General features: G+C 39.2%; 1 protein-coding gene across 3 annotated transcripts in view; it reads right to left on the bottom strand.

The window, feature by feature from the left end:
• Positions 1-20,852, bottom strand: part of LOC126483771 (venom dipeptidyl peptidase 4-like) — a 555,240-nt gene that overhangs the window by 53,930 nt on the left and 480,458 nt on the right. For all 3 annotated transcript variants that reach the window (XM_050106923.1, XM_050106922.1, XM_050106924.1), the window contains exons 3-4: positions 6,668-6,762; positions 5,155-5,229 (exon numbers count right to left, since the gene is read on the bottom strand). In XM_050106923.1, the coding sequence (XP_049962880.1) occupies positions 5,155-5,229; positions 6,668-6,762 (170 nt within the window). The remainder of the gene's footprint in view (positions 1-5,154; positions 5,230-6,667; positions 6,763-20,852) is intronic.

The raw sequence follows: 20,852 nt of genomic DNA on the forward strand, positions 1-20,852 counted from the left end.
GTGGGTGAGGACAATGGTTTGTTCAGTTTGGAACTGGTATAGGGACTGATGGAAAGAAGGGTTGCAGCCAGAGATGGGAACTTTAAGTGTGAGGCCTTTGGGAGTAATGCCAAATGTCAGACAAGCCTGAGAAAATAAAATATGCGAGCATAATCTGGCTAGGGTGAAGGCATGTTTGCGGAGGGAATGTAAATAAAACTTAATGGGGTCGTTGTGGGGGTGTTGTGAGGGTGACATGGTATTAGAAGGTGGAAAGTGTAACATGAGGTTGAAATGGAAATGAAAATAACTGGAGAAAGTAACTGCAGATCTGTTGTGAAAAAAGGCGAAAAAGTGTTGGATAAAGCTGGGCTATGTTGATCCAGTGGTGAACTTGGGTTGGTAGACAACGATGTGCACAAAGGTTAGATGGTTGTGTTGCCGCCAAAAACGTTAAAGGATGGAGAGATTCGGGAAAATTTCGAAAAAACGGCGTGTAAATGTATCAAAAAGAGTGGTTTTGTGGTGGCAGATTATGAAAATGAGGCTAACAATTGTCTGGCGAAGAAATAATGACGTTAAAACCTGTGGGAAGCGGCTAAAAATTATCAGTGATGTAGGAAAAACGGAAATGGAAATAAAGTGAAAGTTATCAGAACTAGAACCTTGTCACCGTTGCATTTCGAAATCTTTTCTGTCGTCTTATTTTCTGTTTTTGTTTTTGCCAGTAGTTTCACTTTGTATTAACCTTCTCCTTTTTACCGTAATCTACTATACAATTTTATCCCGCCTATATATACTCAATAATACGTCATCCACTTCCAAACCATAACCAAAAAATTTTTTTCCGCTTTCAACACTACCGCTGCTATAAAATCCACCGTTTCTAGTCCACAAACAGTTCCTTTCACCTATTAAACAACCATTTCGTCTAGTTCTGATAACTTTCACTTTATTTCCATTTCCGTTTTTCCTACATCACTGATAATTTTTAGCCGCTTCCCACAGGTTTTAACGTCATTATTTCTTCGCCAGACAATTGTTAGCCTCATTTTCATAATCTGCCACCACAAAACCACTCTTTTTAATACATTTACACGCCGTTTTTTCGAAATTTTCCCGAATCTCTCCATCCTTTAACGTTTTTGGCGGCAACACAAACACTTAACCTTTGTGCACATCGTTGTCTACCAACCCAAGTTCACCACTGGATCAACATAGCCCAGCTTTATCCAACACTTTTTCGCCTTTTTACACAACAGATCTGCAGTTACTTTCTCCAGTTATTTACATTTACATTTCAACCTCATGTTACACTTTCCACCTTCTAATACCATGTCACCCTCACAACACCCCCACAACGACCCCATTAAGTTTTATTTACATTCCCTCCGCAAACATGCCTTCACCCTAGCCAGATTATGCTCGCATATTTTATTTTCTCAGGCTTGTCTGACATTTGGCATTACTCCCAAAGGCCTCACACTTAAAGTTCCCATCTCTGGCTGCAACCCTTCTTTCCATCAGTCCCTATACCAGTTCCAAACTGAACAATCCATTGCCCTCACCCACCTAATCCTTCACCTACACATCAACTCAGCCAATGAACACACCCGTCAACTCCTACCCTTAATAAAAGTCCTCAATCTTTCCTCTCCCACATCCACACCGGCTGTTCAGATCATCCTCCTACAGGCCAACCTCAAATTAGAACAGCATGCCACCCTTCACCTCAAAAAACTATCCAATCTCCTGGTTTCCCACCTCCGGAAAGGCAACTCACTCACCCTTCACAACCTTTCCAGCAAACCTCAACCTCCTATAATTTACACAAACCCAGTCTCTCCCATCTACTCAACCTCCCACTTCCAGCTCCACTCCCTCCAAAACCTCATAATTCCAGTCAACACAATCTGGGACCACAACACCCTAATTCAGTAGTTAACCTTTCCTCCAAACCTCTCTCCCAATCCGAAACCTCTGTCCTATCCAAAGGCCTCACCTTCAGCCCCACTCCCAGATTCAACCAAACAGCCCTCATCAAAGATTTACTGTCCTACACTCGTACTCTCTGCTGGAAGTATCACTTTGCCACGAAGAAAACTGATCCTAATCCTACTCCTAATGATCCAACTCCCCAAGACACTATCCAAATTGAACCCTGCCTAGAACAGTTCCGTCCTCCGTCACAGCGGGACCCACTTCCTCTTCCTCAAAATCACCCTCTCCAAACCTTCCAGGAATTTCTGACTTCCAGCCTTGCCTCTCAATCCTTCTTAAAAAACCTTAATCCAACTCCCAACATCACCACTGCTGAAGACCAGGCTATCCATGATCTGAAGGCTGACCGGTCCATCGTCATCCTTCCGGCGGACAAGGGTTCCACGACCGTGGTACTTGATCGTCGGGAGTATGTGGCTGAGGGACTGCGTCAACTTTCAGACAACACCACATACAAAGTTTGCCAAGGTAATCCCATTCCTGATGTCCAGGCGGAGCTTCAAGGAATCCTCAGAACCTTAGGCCCCCTACAAAACCTTTCACCTGACTCCATCAACCTCCTGACCCCACCGACACCCCACACCCCTACCTTCTACCTTCTTCCTAAAATTCACAAACCCAATCATCCCGGCCGCCCCATTGTAGCTGGTTACCAAGCCCCCACAGAACGTATCTCCGCCTACGTAGATCAACACCCTCAACCCATTACATGCAGTCTCCCATCCTTCATCAAAGACACCAACCACTTTCTCGAATGCCTGGAATCCTTACCCAATCCGTTACCCCCGGAAACCATCCTTGTAACCATTGATGCCACTTCCTTATGCACAAATATCCCGCACGTCCAGGGCCTCGCTGCGATGGAGCACTCCTTTCACGCCGATCACCTGCCACCCTACCTAAAACCTCTTTCCTCATTACCTTAGCCAGCTTCATCCTGACCCACAACTTCTTCACTTTTGAAGGCCAGACATACCAACAATTAAAGGAAACAGCCATGGGTACCAGGATGGCCCCCTTGTACGCCAACCTATTCATGGGTCGCTTAGAGGAAGCCTTCTTGGTTACCCAAGCCTGCCAACCCAAAGTTTGGTACAGATTTATTGATGACATCTTCATGATCTGGACTCACAGTGAAGAAGAACTCCAGATTTTCCTCTCCAACCTCAACTCCTTTGGTTCCATCAGATTCACCTGGTCCTACTCCAAATCCCATGCCACTTTCCTTGATGTTGACCTCCACCTGTCCAATGGCCAGCTTCACACATCCGTCCACATCAAACACACCAACAAGCAACAGTACCTCCATTATGACAGCTGCCACCCATTCCACATCAAACGGTCCCTTTCCTACAGCTAGGTCTTCATGGCAAACGAATCTGCTCCAGTCCGGAATCCCTGAACCATTACACCAACTACTTGACAACAGCTTTCACATCCCGCAACTACCGACCTGGTACAGAAGCAAATAACCAGAGCCACTTCCTCATCCTCTCAAACCCAGAACCTCCCACAGAAGAAACACAAAAGTGCCCCACTTGTGACAGGATACTTTCCGGGAATGGATCAGACTCTGAATGTGGCTCTCCAGCAGGGATATGACTTCCTCAAATCCTGCCCTGAAATGAGATCCATCCTTCATGAAATTCTCCCCACTCCACCAAGAGTGTCTTTCCGCCATCCACCTAACCTTCGTAACCTCTTAGTTCATCCCTATGAGATCCCCAAACCACCTTCCCTACCCTCTGGCTCCTACCCTTGTAACCGCCCCCGGTGTAAAACCTGTCCCATGCACCCTCCCACCACCACCTACTCCAGTCCTGTAACCCGGAAGGTGTACACGATCAAAGGCAGAGCCACGTGTGAAAGCACCCACGTGATTTACCAACTGACCTGCCTACACTGTGACGCATTCTATGTGGGAGTGACCAGCAACAAACTGTCCATTCGCATGAATGGACACAGGCAGACAGTGTTTGTTGGTAATGAGGATCACCCTGTGGCTAAACATGCCTTGGTGCACGGCCAGCACATCTTGGCACAGTGTTACACCGTCCGGGTCATCCGGATACTTCCCACTAGCACCAACCTATCCAAACTCCGGAGATGGGAACTTGCTCTTCAATGTATCCTCTCTTCCCGTTATCCACCAGGGCTCAATCTCCGCTAATTTCAAGTTGACGCCACTCATACCTCACCTGTCATTCAACAACATCTTTGCCTCTGCACTTCCGCCTCGACTGACATCTCTGCCCAAACTCTTTGCCTTTACAAATGTCTGCTTGAGTCTGTGTATGTGCGGATGGATATGAGTGTGTGTGTGTGAGTGTATACCTGTCCTTTTCCCCCTAAGGTAAGTCTTTCCGCTCCCGGGATTGGAATGACTCCTTACCCTCTCCCTTAAAACCCACATCCTTTCGTCTTTCCCTCTCCTTCCCTCTTTCCTGATGAGGCAACAGTTTGTTGCGAAAGCTTGAATTTTGTGTGTATGTTTGTGTTTGTTTGTGTGTCTATCGACGTGCCAGCGCTTTCGTTTGGTAAGTCACATCATCTTTGTTTTTAGAAAGACTAAACTATTTAAAAATTAGGGATCACTGTGAGACAAGATATATATTGAAAAACAAAGATGCTGTGACTTACCAAATGAGAAAGCACTGGTAGATACACACAATAAAAAATACACAAACACACACAAATTTCAAGCTTTCGCAACCCAAGGTTGCTTCATCAGGAAAGAGGGAAGGAGTGGGAAAGACGAAAGGATGTGGGTTTTAAGGGAGAGGGTGGGGAGTCATTCCAATCCCAGGAGCGGAAAGACTTACCCTCTCCCTTACAACCCACATCCTTTCGTCTTTCCCACTCCTTCCCTCTTTCCTGATGAAGCAACCTTGGGTTGCGAAAGCTTGAAATTTGTGTGTTTTTTATTGTGTCTATCTACCAGCGCTTTCTTGTTTGGTAAGTCACAGCATCTTTTTTTTTATATATATTTTACCCACATGGAATGTTTCCCTCTATTATATACATATATTGAATCACTCGTGAGTTACCCAAGTGTGAAATCAATTAAGACTTATCTTGAAAGTATCAAGGTATCAACAAGTTGATTTTCTGAAGAATGTTTCAAAACTGTAAAAGTATCTACATGTAAATAGAAAAAAAGGATGGTATTGTTACCTTTGAATGGTTGCTGGAAATTAAAAGATATTTCTGATCCTCAGACAATTCAAGCTGCAATGTTGGGTACTGCACCTGCAAGCAAGAATTACTTACATGAAGCATTTCAGGTTCTGTAGAACCCACATGAATGAACAATTTAATCTGCAATATGAAAAATGTATTTTAGTATTTTGATACGTTTAATGAGTACAACAGAAACTGAAAAAGGAACAGCTTACACAGACAATGCAGCATGCCCAACCAGAATATAAAATTGAGATTTTAACACAGACAGTTTTGTACATGCTAAAATAATTTGAATATTTCTGTATTTATTATTTCACTCTCATGTTCTGGGTGGAACTGACAAACATGAATCTAACGTTCAGTGTTTTCTGCGAATGAATTTCACTACAGTACACTGCAGTTATGGAGTTCATTGGTCATTCATCAAATTCTGTAGATATCACTGTGAGAGAAAATTTTCATGAATTTTGAAGATGACACTGCAAGATATGCAGTTATCTAGTTTAGCCAATGTTGTTGCTCTCATTAAACGAATAAATACTGCATTTTTTTTTTTTTTTGCGTCACCAAGACCATACCACTGTAAAACAAAAGGAAGCATACATGCAAAATAAGCTAGCTGTTCTGCCTTCAAACCAATAAAATGAGTTGTAAAAAGTTATAAAAACCATGATGTAAAAGGCAGAATGCTTGATGTAAAATGCAGTGATTTTTAAAGTTGATATATTGTTGCTCACTGTCAGTTTGATAAAAACATAAAAGTGAAGATGACACCATATAGAGGATTTAAAAGTGGAGAACAATCATACACGATTTGGAGAGTGCCAGTGTGAACTTAGAGATTTAGAAAGACTAAACTATTTAAAAATTAGGGATCACTGTGAGACAAGATAGTAAGGTACTGTTTGTAAATCTGAATGTGACCACAAGCTGTCAGTTCAACTTTTCCATCTAGGAGGCCTCTGAAAAGATTTATACAAGAGGGAGTAGTTCTGAATGGGAATGACAGAAAAAATGACGTCTCAGGTAGCAAACAGAGTGCCATTCAGGTAAGAAGCAGTCAATAGCAAATATACATTTTCATAATATTGGTAATAAACAGTGTGACATCACTGATGACAAGAAATGTGTTTGATGGAAGTGCAGCAAGATGGTCTAAGATTCCATTGACATTGGAATCATTAGAAATGAAGTAAAAACTCAAGTTAGATAAGCAGGGTAAAAGGAGGGGGGGGGGGGGGGGTGCAGGAATTTGAACATGACCTGTTTGAGGGAGCCTTTCCAACACTTACCTGAAATGATTTGGGGGATCTGCAGGAAACCCAACATAGGAGGACCAATACACCACACTCACTTATTGCAAATGTGCTAAACACAGTATGGGAAAATGAGATTGTAAGTTAGGATGAATAAGGTATGAATGTGTATACACTGAACTTACATGTAGAATGCAAAACTGTGATTAAATGTTTAAATATAAACTTCAATATAAATTTATACTTACTGCAAAATTGTCCCCAAGTAGTTCAGTCTTCTTTTGCTTTGCAACATCAAAAATAATTATCTGTCCCAGTGGGTCTTTGTATAGCAGTTCACTGTCTAAAACAAAAATTGGCATCAAATATAAGTCATTGTTTTTGTTTTGCAAATGGGTATGAATTTTCTTACATAGTATGTGAAGTAACAATTATTAAACACTGTAAATACTTGTTTTCTTTGGTTATATGAAACTTCTGCTCTCAAATTACTTGAATACTATACATAAAACATTTCTGCATTTTTCACAGTAAATAAACTTCTGGGGCTGGACTCAGGTTACATTACCATGTGGGGAGTGACAATGAAATATTTTCTAATTTTGTATTTTGTACACAATACTGTATGTTTAATAAGTTTATTTCTTGTAATGTTGTAGTATTTACATTAGAGACAGAACCTAGTTCTGAGAAGGATGTGGTAGGAATGGACAATAACCTTTCTGAGAAAGTTTCACAGTATTACAGAAATAATATATTTCACAAATGGATAATTGAGCCTGAAATTATTCTATCCTTCATTACATGTACAATGTCTTATAGTTACCTCATCTTGATGAATATGACACAACATAATGGTATTTTAACAGCTAGAAAGTTTACACCAAGAAACTAGTTTCTGATACAAAAAGGAATTAACACTCACACATACATATCTGATTAAGAAAGCCCCTTTGTTGGGTAGCTGGGGGATCGGAAATTCACCACTCACAGATCTTTAATCACCTTTAATCACACTATGGAAAAAGAAATATTTTTTCCAAAATTCCTTGTAGCCTCCCAAAGCCTTATCATGCTGATCACCAAACAAACAGTAATCTTGTCCATGCTTATGCTACTCTTGCTTCTGATACCATGCCCGAGGTGTCATACCCATGCAAAAACCTAGATGCAAGTTGTAGCCTACCTATCTGCAAACCACATACAGTTCCAGTTTTGTAATCAGCGTGTTCTATCCCATCACTTGTGAAAGAGACCATGTTTGTGTATCAATTTTGCAACTGCTGTACAACTTTCTATGTGGGAATGACCACTATTTAGTTACCAACTCATAAGGAATGTCATAAAACAGTGACCAGTAACATGTTTTACCATTCAGTTGCAAAGTATGCTACTTGGATCAGTTTTGTCAGTAGGAACATCTGTATCACAACTTATTTGTTTGAGACCCATCAAGCAACTAGGCACAGTGGTTCATGACAATGAACTCATACACTGGAGAAACAAAGTTTTAATCACATAATGACCAACCCTGCTTATTGCTTTTGATACTTACCTAGCTCATGTGAATGCTGGGATGGGTCTTGCCACAAGACCATTGTAGGTATCCTCCCCAATTGGGGTCCACAACCCTACAAAGTTATTACATGAAGTATTTGTTCAATTGGCTTATACTAATAAGAATTAAGGACTCATTAAGTGAATGATGCCTAGTCATCACCTGTGCATAAGTTTGCTGCACAGACTGAGTGAAAAATTTGTTCAGTGCTAAATTAAACTCAGAATATGTGTGGGAAGCTCATGTATTTGGACACTGTGTGGATATTCCTGATATATAATCCATACTGATAAATTTAAAAAAATAATATATTCAGAGAATGACAAAAGTTGATGCTGAATGCCATAACTGCATGAACAGATGGCAGTTAAGCAATTTGAAATACCAGTGTATTAATGAAAAGACTATTTCAAATATAGAAATATGTCACAAACACTTGTATTAAGTTTTCATTAATTCCTTACATCATGTGGATCAAATGTTGTGATGGTTCTTTCAGCAAAACCATAGCAGATTCTTTTCCCTCATTCTCATCTAGCCCAAAATAGAGTTCCATATCTAACAACCTCACATTGATTATATGTTAAACTTTAAGCCTGATAGCCATTTGGTGATAGTTAACACAAGCATAAATAATATAATATTTTACTATTCCCATTTGTAATCCGAGAATTCTAAGTTACATCAGAAATTAAAAATACTGTAAGCAAAACTGAAGAAAATTATGTACACTTTTATTGCACATTCAATAATCCTGAGATACAAGGATTCTTTACTATGAAGTGAGACAGTGTTCATTAAATCTTGTAAGACAGCACATGATAATGTTGATAGATATCTAATATAGCTCCTACAATCAATACCCTTATGCAGTCCACTAAATAATCTAAGTACAACTATTTTGGTACTGCAGAGCACATGTTATCAGGATAAAATAAGAGTGATTATCTTTATGCAACTGGTTTATTTTGTGTAGTAGGTATGGCTACCATTGTAGGATAATCCACATTCTGTGTTCATTGAATTTCACTCATTCTACAGCTTCTCCATCTTGAGAGTCATAAAATACAGTGTGTGTGTGTGGGGGGGGGGGGGGGGGGGCACATGCCAAATAAATTGAGAATGTCCTTCAAAAAATGCATTCCAGTGTTGGAAATTATGCAGACTTCCTCATCTGAAAATAAAATTCCAGAGAACATAGTGCATGCAAAAATATACAGCAAGGCATGCTGCAAAAACATGCTGTTTTCTTCCTGATCATACATTAATAACTATCCATTCAGCAGTCTTCGATTTGAATTGTATAGTATTTCAATTAGCAGCATGATGTAATCAAAATATGAGGTATATTTTGGCAACTGAAGACTCACTCATTTTTTATGGATGTATACATAGAACCTTGTTTTCCTGCATTATATCACTGCTCAGTATAACCTGACATCTACTCAATGTTTGCCTTACAATAAGTAACTACGTAAAGTAAGACATAGCTATGACTGAAAACAAATGATCATTTATTTACGGAATTTTATTTGTGTCCATTGTAACAGCTGTTGTCCTTTGTGTCATTATAATGTATGAAAAATAATTAATAATAATTAATGACTGTAATTAATGCTAATTTACTTTTTATTGGAAATATTTTAAACGAGATGTCCTAATGTGCAGATTATCATGCTATAAGAACTAACTCAGTTGCACTGCAAATGCTCTTTTAAATATTTGGAGTAGCTTCCCAGTTACTGCACTGCAACCAAACGAGGTAAAAATATGTATATTTATTTTCTTCTTTCTTTAATTTGAGTAGCACATGCATTGTACAAAGCATGCCAAGAGCTTTCATTTGTTCTGGAAGACGTATTGTAAAGCACTTTCTCAGTCTAAATTAGACTATTCTCTCCCAGAAAAGTGCAAGAAGCTTGAGTACTAAAACAAATCACAAATAGTCCCTTTCAGAACCTGTAAGGGGTCTCACAGGAATCAATTTGAATTCCATTGCAACTACTGTGCTAGCGATAGGAGTTCTTGCATTCTTTCTTTATGAACGAGAGTAGATGTGCTGTCTCTCGACAGCTTGTATCAATCATTCATAAATGTAACTCAAAAAATAAAAAATAGTGTGCATGCTTCACGATTCACCCTTATTCTGGCATGGAAAGGAGAGTATAATATTGACACAATCATATTTGTGTGCTTTCTACATCTACAATTATACTTACATTTTGTAGTTGAAGGTATTTTGAGTGTAATTATCATTCTGCCTCCTCTGCCCTTCCTATTCCATTCACGAATGGTGATGCGGGAATAACAACAGTCTAAAGCTTGAATTTGCATGATTTTATAGCCATGATCATTTCAAGAGATGTAATTATGTGGATGGGAGTAAGATGTTGTGTGACCTTATTTAACCTTATTTATAAAGGATGCTCTTGGAAGTTTTACAGTAAACCTCTCCATGGTGAACACTGGCCACTCCTGTTATATCTGCCACTAGTATTCAGCGAGCACGTAAATGACATTCTTGTGCTTCCTAAGTGAACTTATGAGGAAATGTGCCATCTTTCTGTGGCTCTTCTCTGTTACCTCTACTAATTGTAACTGGTAAGGGACCCAGCCTGACAAGCAGTAATTAACAAGGCACCTTACAGGCTGCCCCCCTTCGATTTTCATCAACTCTTAGGATTTTAACGTTGTTGCCCCGACAACAATTTGCTAAGGCTGTACGATGCAAGTCCTAGTTTAGAAGATTTGTGAACACTGTTAAGTATAAAAAATTGTAACCAATTAATATAATCTTTGGTAGCTGAATGTGTAGGGTGAAAGTCTGATAATCGTAAGTTGCTCGTTCAAATCTCACTAGCAGCAACAGCTTTGTTTGTTTATTTGGGTGCCATATTTAGTAAAAAATATGAATGTTAATTAGCAAGGGCTGACTCATAACATTTTAACAAAAGAACAAATTTTTATTTTTAATTACAGATTGCTTGAAATGGCAGTTCACAATGAATCGAAATTTGGTGCAAAAATACAGAAGGTCAAACAGAAAATAAACTACTATTTTTATTTTTGGAGATTGGACAGTTTTAGTGATGTATATAATAATTTTTCGTTTCAGAATAAGGCATTTTGCATGTCTGTATCAAAATGTAATTGGCTTTATCACAGAGAAAAATACCTGAAAAATATTCTTCTAGATAACTGCTTTTACATACTAGTAGTGAATAAATCTGTACAAACCACCTGGTTATGTAGTGTACAACAGCAACACATCTACTTGTTGTTGCTAACATTGATTTGTTCCATATCATGATGATTGTGTCTCATGCAAAATCATATGTAATATATTTAGTATGTGGCTGACTATATTAGTCTGTGAACTACATAAAATAGAAGTAATAAGAAGCACTTTGTGACAAAGATTTTGAAACACTGTTATGCCATGGAATTCTGCAAATGTATAGCACCTAAGACAGACAAAGAGAAGTCAATGAGTCACTGTTGGAATCAGCCAACTCATACAAATACCTGGGTGCAACACTTTGTATGGATATGAAATGAAGTCATCACATAGGTTCAATCTTGGGTAAAGCAGGTTATAGACTTCAGTTTATTGGTAGAATACTTGGTAAGTGCAATCAATCTACAAAGGAGATTGCTTACAATCACTTGTGTGACTGGTTCTAGAATATTGTTCAAGTGTGTGGGACCTGTACCAGATAGGACTAACTGGGGATATTGAATGAATACACAAATGGTCACAGGTTTGTTTAATCTGTGGGAAAGTGTCACAGAGATATTGAAGGAAATCAACTGGAAGACTCTTGAAGACAGATGTAAAGTATCCAAGAAAGTCTGTTAACAAAGTTTCAAGAACCAGCTTTAAATGATTACTCTAGGAATGTACTACAACTCCATATACATCACTTACATAGTAATCGTGAGGATAAGATAATAATAATTACTGCACACACAGAGGCATTCAAACAATCATTCTTCCCACACTCCATATGTGAATGGAAGAGGAAGAAACTCTAACTAGTATAATGGGACATACCCATTGCCATTCACCTCATGATGGTTTGAGGAGTATAGATGTAGATGCAGAAGCATTTTCCTATTCTTTCTGTACTGTGTGGAATTATCATATTTTCGTCTTCTGTCATGCGCTACAGTACTGATTAGACATTTTCAGTCAAAATGTTTACTGTAAACAAAGAGATGCATAATTCAGTTTTTATGAATAGTATTATCCTGGTTACTAATAATATGCCTTTGTATACCATATATATAAAAAAAAAGGTTTTTGATCTTACAAGGAAACTGCAATAACTCATGCCGTGTCCATGCTAAGATTGTCATACTCTCTCATTCAAACAGCAGCCTCATAGGGTGACACTGGAGTCATCCCCAGAAGAGCAAAAAGCAATAGAAGCATGTAACCCACATAGTGATTAGTTTCATCTCACCTGAAACCCAAGTGCTGTTGAAACCCTCATTACTTTCAGGTTCAAATCTTTCATCCAAAACATCCTCAAGGTCTACACTTGGAAGAATTATGCCTTGATCTCTACCTAACACTGTAACAACAATCATAAACTCCCCCTAAAACACAATTAGTTATAATACAGGTGGTTCTTTCAATGACTTTAAAATGAAATAAATTAATTATGAAAAACTTCATGCTTTCAAATTATTTTGATGAAACATATAGGCCACATATTGCATTAACATTTCTGTTTCCTTGTCTGTATGTGTTACCTGAAATGTGCAAAATTGGTATACTTTTGTAAGATACATGCTGAAGTATAGCCCTTCTATGAAAACCCAACAATGTGAACAGAACTCTTCAACAGTGCAGCAATGAAAAAACAAGTTTTCATCATTCCATGATGTGATGTGTTAATATTATGCCAGTATGAATCAGTTGTAGGTTTACCACTGTACCGAACAGGACTGTTGGTATTTATGTCACTCTCATTTCCCAGTATCATAGTTCATGGTCTCATTTGATCTCATACGTTCCTTTTCACATGGATAACTTGTGCCCTCTTATTCATAATATTTCAGCAGTTTTACACAATCATGTGTAAACTATTAATTTAAAATGTTCAAAAATAAGTGAAAATAGTCAAAATTAACAGTTTCTAGAAAGAATAGGGGAGGGGAGATGCCAATGGGAAACCCATACTAAAAGAAAGCTCACACTGATGGAATATTTTTTGAAGCATCTAGAAAATAACTTGGTCTTGGCAGGATGAGAATTGGTTAAGAATTGTTGAAATCAGATAAAGATTGAAATAAATAAAACTGTCAAGAAAACTAATAAATTTGAGACAGAATAGCTGACTAGTAACCACATCCAGGAGGGGCAACGCATAGTACTGCTGATAGACTCATATAAAAGTAACACACTTGCTGGTGTTCAGAACTAATAGTTTCTTCCTCAGGGGGTGCAGAAGGATAGATTGGAGGAATTTAAAAAGTAAGGCCAGGCCATTCACACCGCAGAATGAGAAGGCCACCTTTACTCATTATCACTTCAGGTGGGCATGACCAAGCGGACTAATACAAAACCTTCATAGTCAGGGTTTATGAACCCCATTGTATTTTTGGAATGATGTTGTAACTCTGATGCTAGCTATCTACACAAACACATTTACTTATTTTCCATATGGGTATATTTTTGAGTATCATCCATTTTCAACAAATCAATGTAATGGTGTGCCAGTTTATCAGTATTTGAATAAACACATCATAATGAGAGTAGTCCTTATCATCTGATAACTGAATAGAGTGAGAAGGAGCCCTTTCCTCAGATTAATTTTTTACCTGACACCTACTTGTTAAATACACTACTGGCCATTAAAATTGCTACACCACGAAGATGACGTGCTACAGGTGCGAAATTTAACCAACAGGAAGAAGATGCCGTGATATGCAAATGATTAGCTTTTCAGAGCATTCACAAAAGGTTGGCGCCGGTGGCGACACCTACAACGTGCTGACATGAGGAAAGTTTCCAACCGATTTCTCATCCACAAACAGCAGTTGACTGACATTGCCTGGTGAAATGTTGTTGTGATGCCTCGTGTAAGGAGGAGAAATGCGTACCATCACATTTCCAACCTTGGTAAAGGTTGGATTGTAGCCTATCGCGATTGCGGTTTATCGTATCGCGACATTGCTGCTCGCATTGGTCAAGATCCAATGACTGTTAGCAGAATATGAAATTGGTGGGTTCAGGAGGGTATTACGGAATGCCGTGCTGGATCCCAATGGCCTCGTATCACTAGCAGTCAAGGTGACAGGCATCTTATCCGCATGACTCTGACGGATCGTGCAGCCACGTCTCAATCCCTGAGTCAACAGATGGGGACGTTTGCAAGACAACAACAATCTGCACGAACAGTTTCACGATGTTTGCAGCAGTATGGTCTATCAGCTCGGAGACCATGGCTGTGGTTACCCTTGATGGTGCATCACAGACAGGAGCGACTGCGATGGTGTACTCAATGACGAACCTGGGTGCACGAATGGCAAAATGTCATTTTTTCAGATGAATCCAGGTTCTGTTTACAGCATCATGATGGTCACATCCGTGTTTGGCGACATCGTGGTGAACGCACATTGGAAGCGTGTATTCATCATCGCCATACTAGCGTATCCACCGGCGTGATGGTATGGGGTGCCATTGGTTATACGTCTCGGTCACCTCTTGTTCGCATTGACGGCACTTTGAACAGTGGATGTTACATTTCAGATGTGTTACAACCCGTGGCTCTACTCCTCATTCAATCCCTGCAAAACCCTACATTTCAGCAGGATAATGCACGACCGCACGTTGTAGGTCCTGTAGGAGCCTTTATGGATCCAGAAAATGTTTGACTGCTGCCCTAGCCAGCACATTCTCCAGATCTCTCACCAATTGAAAACGTCTGGTCAATGGTGGCCAAGCAGCTGGCTCGTCACAATACGCCAGTCACTACTCTTGATGAACTGTGGAATTGTGTTGAAGCTGCATGGGCAGCTGTACCTGTACACACCATCCAAGCTCTGTTTGACTTAATGCCCAGGCGTATCAAGGCCATTATTACGGCCAGAGGTGGTTGTTGTGGGTACTGATTTCTGAGAATCTATGCACTCATATTGCTGAAAATGTAATCACATGTCAATTCTAGTATAATATATTTGTCCAATGAATACCCGTTTATCATCTGCATTTCTTCTTGGTGTAGCAATTTTAATGGCCAGTAGTGTATGAGTGATTCCCGTGGTAACTGGAGTCCCGTATATTGGTAGGCCATTATAGCTTAGATCTTTGTTAATGAAGCATATAGCTTCAGTACTTCACTTTAGTTACAAAACTGGTTACAGTGACTGTGACCAAATTTTTCAAAATATATGAACATAAGTTCATTAGCAAAGAAAAGCAGAAAGCCCATCTCCCTGCCAATTCATTGACTGATCTATAGATACTGAAATGTGTTCTGCATCCTGGTGATTATTGTGTTTTACACAGTAAACACTCCATGGGCATATTGCTAATGCTGGGGTAATGTGCCATTCTTTTATGCATCAAAACACTACCATCTGGGTTTTACATAATACTGTTATTTTACAACTGTATGCTTTCCCTTGTGTTCCTCTTATCTAAACTTGTCAAGCACTAGGGAACAGTGTAATACTAATGTAAGCAAATCAGAGTTAAATTTGTTGTTAGTTGTTTCAAGCTTCTTGTGTCAATGAATTACATTCTTTGAACATACCTAGTTTACAAGAGGTTTTGCAACAACAGCTTTACCATGATTTTTTTTTGCCCATGCAAGTCCTATCACACACTTTTCTATATCATTATTTTCTCTACTTGCATATGAAGCTCAGCTGTCACCTGCAATAGTGCTTTCCTTATTAGAGACAACAGTCACCACTAATTTCCTCCCATCTCCTGCTACCCATCCCAATAAATGAATAGTGGAAAACTTGGTTCACTGCAGCCCAGTATTGTGCAGGAAATATTGATTATTTTGCTTCAGTAGTTAATGTAATGGACAAAGGTGATGCAACTTTGATTGGAATACTTCAGGAAATGTTACGTGACACAGTGTTAGAAAATTACTTGGTATATATACTTGTGTTTTCTTAGCAGCTCAGTAACAAACTTGAAATGGCAGTACTCTTTCAGTCAGAGTTCAGCACTTTCATGACATTGAAAGAAAACTAAACAGTGTTTGTGAACTACACCACAAATGTTACAAAATCAATTCAGATGTGTGTTTGAAAACAATAACAGGCTTCAAATTATGGACAAAGTTGCAAATGTGTCAGATGGCCAGCATGAGGATGATACTGTTGTGGACATGAGCAACATTCCCTGCTAAAAATTCAACAGACTAACATTGTGTGATGTGGTGTGCATGTTTTCACTGTATAAGGCAGTGTTTTGGGATAACTGTCCATCATTTGTGATGGGTAACTTGAGAATGGATCTCACTATTTACTGTAATTTTTCAGCAATCAGTAAGGTGTAGCATAAAATGAATTTGTGAGCATTGTGTATTGTTCTTATTGACACAAATAAACTAAATTATAGTTAAATATTTTTACCTTTTGTCACACAAGCATAAATAATTTACTGATTTCAGCACCTAAAAATGCGAGGCCTAGCCATGACACTGCGTGTGCAACTGCTGTTGCTGATGCACCAGCTAAATTGGCACCAACAAGCCTGCAAACCTAGATAAACACAATAGTACAACAATCACAGATACAAATCTTTGGAACAGACAATAACGTTGGACACACAATAACGAGTCACTGAGTTGGAAAACATTTGGTAAAATACTCTCCAAACATAGTGTTCATATGGCGTGTTAGAGGTTTAAGAACTAATACTTCATCAGTTGTTAGTTGGGATGATAATTTATTTGCTTTAGTCAAAGTGTAAACTGTAGCTGTAGTCAGCACGTCTGGGGCTTAATGTATTTCAAACTTATGCTCAATGGATGAATGTTCGAGTGCACACAAGGAACTATTTCACAGGGTTCTTAATGCTAAGACTAAATGTCATGGGCTATAGCTGAAGTGAGAAGAAGAAATTTTATTACTTCTCTCCTAGAACACATTTGTAAGTACAAGAATTTGGCAAGACAAATATATAACCATATCAAGAGTATTTAGTGACTGTGGAGTAAAGAGTTGTCATACCTGTGTCATCCACAGGTCCAAACTTTGCAAATGGCAGATCATGAACAAACAGTCTGATTATGAGCCTGGCTTTTGCAATGGTTTACAAAAAATTGCCACTTTTTAGGCAATATTCCAGTTCGCTAATTGATAGAAGATCTTTTATACAGTAGAGGTGGGGCAGTGGTATCACATCAGAGTCATAGTTGCGAAGAACTTGGTTCAACCCCTGTTTGGCCACACAGATTTAGATTTTCCATGGTTGCACTAAATCGCTCAAGGTCAGTGCCACGATAATTCCCTGGAAAAGAAATGAGTGACTTCCTTCTGTAATCTGAGTTTGTGTTCCATGTCCAATGGCCTCATCTTCAATGAGACATTAAACTCAAATTTTGGTTGAAACAAGTTTACTGTTATGTCACAATTTATTTTACTTCTACTAGGCATTTCAGAGGTTTAAACCTCCATCTTCGGGTGAATTAATGCAACATGTATGTGCTGTATTTACAACTTTGGTGTAATCTTTCATACTGTCTACTGTGGTGACAGATTCCTTTTTTCGTCATGTTACACCACAAGCAGTTTGTAAAAACTGAAGAAGCAAATATGATATCTACATCCCATTTTCACTCTCTTGAACTCTTACAAATTGCATCTAATTTTATTTGCGAGGATGTTAGTTTCTACAGTATGTGATGTGGCAAACTGGAAAAGGAGCCTGTGACCATTAGAAACCCAATGATGGAGGTTTAAGCCATTGCAATGAATAGTAAAAATAAAATAAATGGTGACTGATAAAAGTAAACTTATTATTTCAGTTACTATCAATAACAGTCATAGTAAAGCCTAGCGTAAAATGTTTGCATTTAAACCCAAATTTTCCTAACTTCATTCATTAGTTCTATTCCCAACACCAAATTTCAGTACAGTTTCAAGCACATGTTACGGGAGGTCAGATATAATGAACACTGAAGCTTCTTTCCTGCATAACTAACAGATGCTAAATATTTATGTTTTCTACTGTCTTCTCTGCTCTATAGTTACCTTAGCTCAATCTGTTGGATGTAAGTTCAGATAGGCTAATAGTTAAGGCAACTGTTTATCATGGAAAGCAGGAAATTCAGGTTCAGGTCCATACCCAGTATAAATATTTATTAGTCATTTTGGGTTCATAAGTTCTAACCAGTTTTCATTGACATTATTTCACATCAGCTAATCTACATTGATTTCATCTGGATCATCTGTTCCTTTAATTGCAACACATACAACTCATATATTCTCAAAGACGTAAAAAATATGCCATTTATGCATTACAAAGCCCCTCTTCATGATAGCAGGGCCATTCACCAAGCCTTTCATATTTATTTTTAAGGAAAGTGGACTGTTTGACTTAGCACTGCCAGCTGATATCCAAATTTCCATGATCTCAGTGAATTAGACTTTCATTTGTGATCCATTTTATTTGTGAACCATGTACTACCTCATGTGCTGAGCATAATGGAGTTGCATTCAGGAGGATGATTGTTCAAATCCGTCCATCCAGACTTAGGTTTTTTTTGTGATTTCTCCAAATCATTCCTGGAGAATGCCAAGTTGGTTCCTTTGAAACATTCCAAGCTTGTGTCCCATTTGTAATGATCTTGATGTCAAGGGAACATTAACCACTAATCTTCCTTCCTTCCATTCATTTACAGTGAATATTAAAGAACTGGTGTATAGTGTGAAAAAGTGAATAATCTGGAATGTATCTGAAACTACTACTCCTTGCAAAAGGCTAAGCATTGCCTACCCAGCCACAGCTTCCCCTCTTCTGCAGTCCTCTTCATCTCCATATCTCCACATAGGGAGAACATTCCATCTTACTGACTGTATTTTTTAAATAGGATATCCTTGATCATCCTCTCATTTTCCTCCCTGCAAGCTTGCCTTCAAAAATGTATTTTTAAACTAGTATGTCTTCAGTAGACCTCTCATTTTTATACCTCCAGTCTTGTCTTCAAACTGTTTTGTAAAAGAATATATTGTCTAATTAATCGTCCAGTGAGTTTAACTTGGCGTTTACATGTAACTTTCAGTAATTCTTTTTTCTCTTCTGTTTCTTGCAGAAGCATTCTGTCAGTCCAGCCAGTTATTGTAATTCTCCTCCAGCACCACATTTCTGCAGCTTTGAGGTGAGCTATCTCATTCTTTGCTAACGTTCAGGTTTCACATCTGTATGTCAAGACACCCCATAGAAAAGTTTTTATAAAAATCGTTTCTTAATGTGGACGCTTGTGTGCTTATTCAGCAGGAAATTGTTCTTATTTTGGAGGAACTCTTGGCTAGTGCTGTTCTAATGTTTATTCCCGTCAGACATCTATAGGTTTATTCAAAATTATATAGACACTTTACAATGACTGTAAAAAATTCTTGTATTGATGCAGTATATCATATGATTATACACTGAAGAGTCCAAGAAAGTGGTACACCTGCCTTATCTCGTGAAGGGCCCCCGCAAGCACGCAGAAGTGATGTGGTATGGACTCAACTAATGTTTGAAGTAGTGCTGGAGGGCATTGACACCATGAATCCTGCAGGGCTGTCCATAAATCCGTAAGATTACGAGGGGGTGGAGATCTCTTGCGAACAACACATTGCAAGGCAGCCCATATATGCTCAATAATGTTCATGTCTGGGGAGTCTGGTGGGCAGCGAAAGTGTTTAAACTCAGAAGAGTGTTCCTGGAGTCACTCTGTAGCAATTCTGGACGATGGGGTGTCGCATTGTCGTGCTAGATTTGTCCAAGTCCGTCAGAATGCACAATGGACATGAATGGATGCAGGTGATCAGACAGGATGCTTATGTACGTGTCACCTGCCGGAGTCGCATCTAGATGTATCAGGGGTCCCCTATCATTCCAACTGCACACGCCCTACACCATTACAGAGCCTCCACCAGCTTGGACAGTCCCCTGCTGACATGCAGGGTCCATGGATTCATGAGGTTGTCTCCATACCCGTACTCGTCCATCCACTCGAAACAATTTGAAATGCGACTCGACCGACCAGGCAACCTGTTTCTAGTCATCAACAGTCCAATGTCAGTGTTAATGGGCCCAGGCGAGCGTAAGGCTACGTGTCGTGCAGTCATCAACGGTACACGAATGGGCCTTCAGCTCCAAAAGCCCATATCGATGATGTTTCATTGAATGGTTCGCAAGCTGACACTTGTTGATGGCCCAGCATTGAAATCCACAGCAATTTGTGGAAGAGTTGCACTTCCGTCACACTGAACGATACTCTTCAGTCGTCGTTGACCCCCTCCTTGCAGGATCTTTTTCCCGCCACAGCAATGTCGGAGACTTGATGTTTTACCGGATTCCTGATGTTCAGGCACACTCGTGAAATAGTTGTACGGGAAAATCCCCACTTCATCGCTACCTTAGAGATGTTGTGTTCCATCATTTGTTGCCGCCTACAACACCACGTTCAAACTCACTTAAATCTTGATAACCTGCCGTTGTAGCAGCAGTAAACTGCGCCAGACACTTGTCTTTTATAGGCGTTGCTGACCTCAGCGCCATATTCTGCCTGTTTACATACCTCTGTATTTGAATACGCATGCCTATACCAGTTTCTTTGACGTGTCAGTGTATGTATGGAACCATCAACTCAGTAAGTCTTTTTTGTTACAATTTTCGCCCGCATCATGGC

Source organism: Schistocerca serialis, chromosome 6, assembly GCF_023864345.2.
Source record: "Schistocerca serialis cubense isolate TAMUIC-IGC-003099 chromosome 6, iqSchSeri2.2, whole genome shotgun sequence".
NCBI lineage: Eukaryota > Metazoa > Arthropoda > Insecta > Orthoptera > Acrididae > Schistocerca > Schistocerca serialis.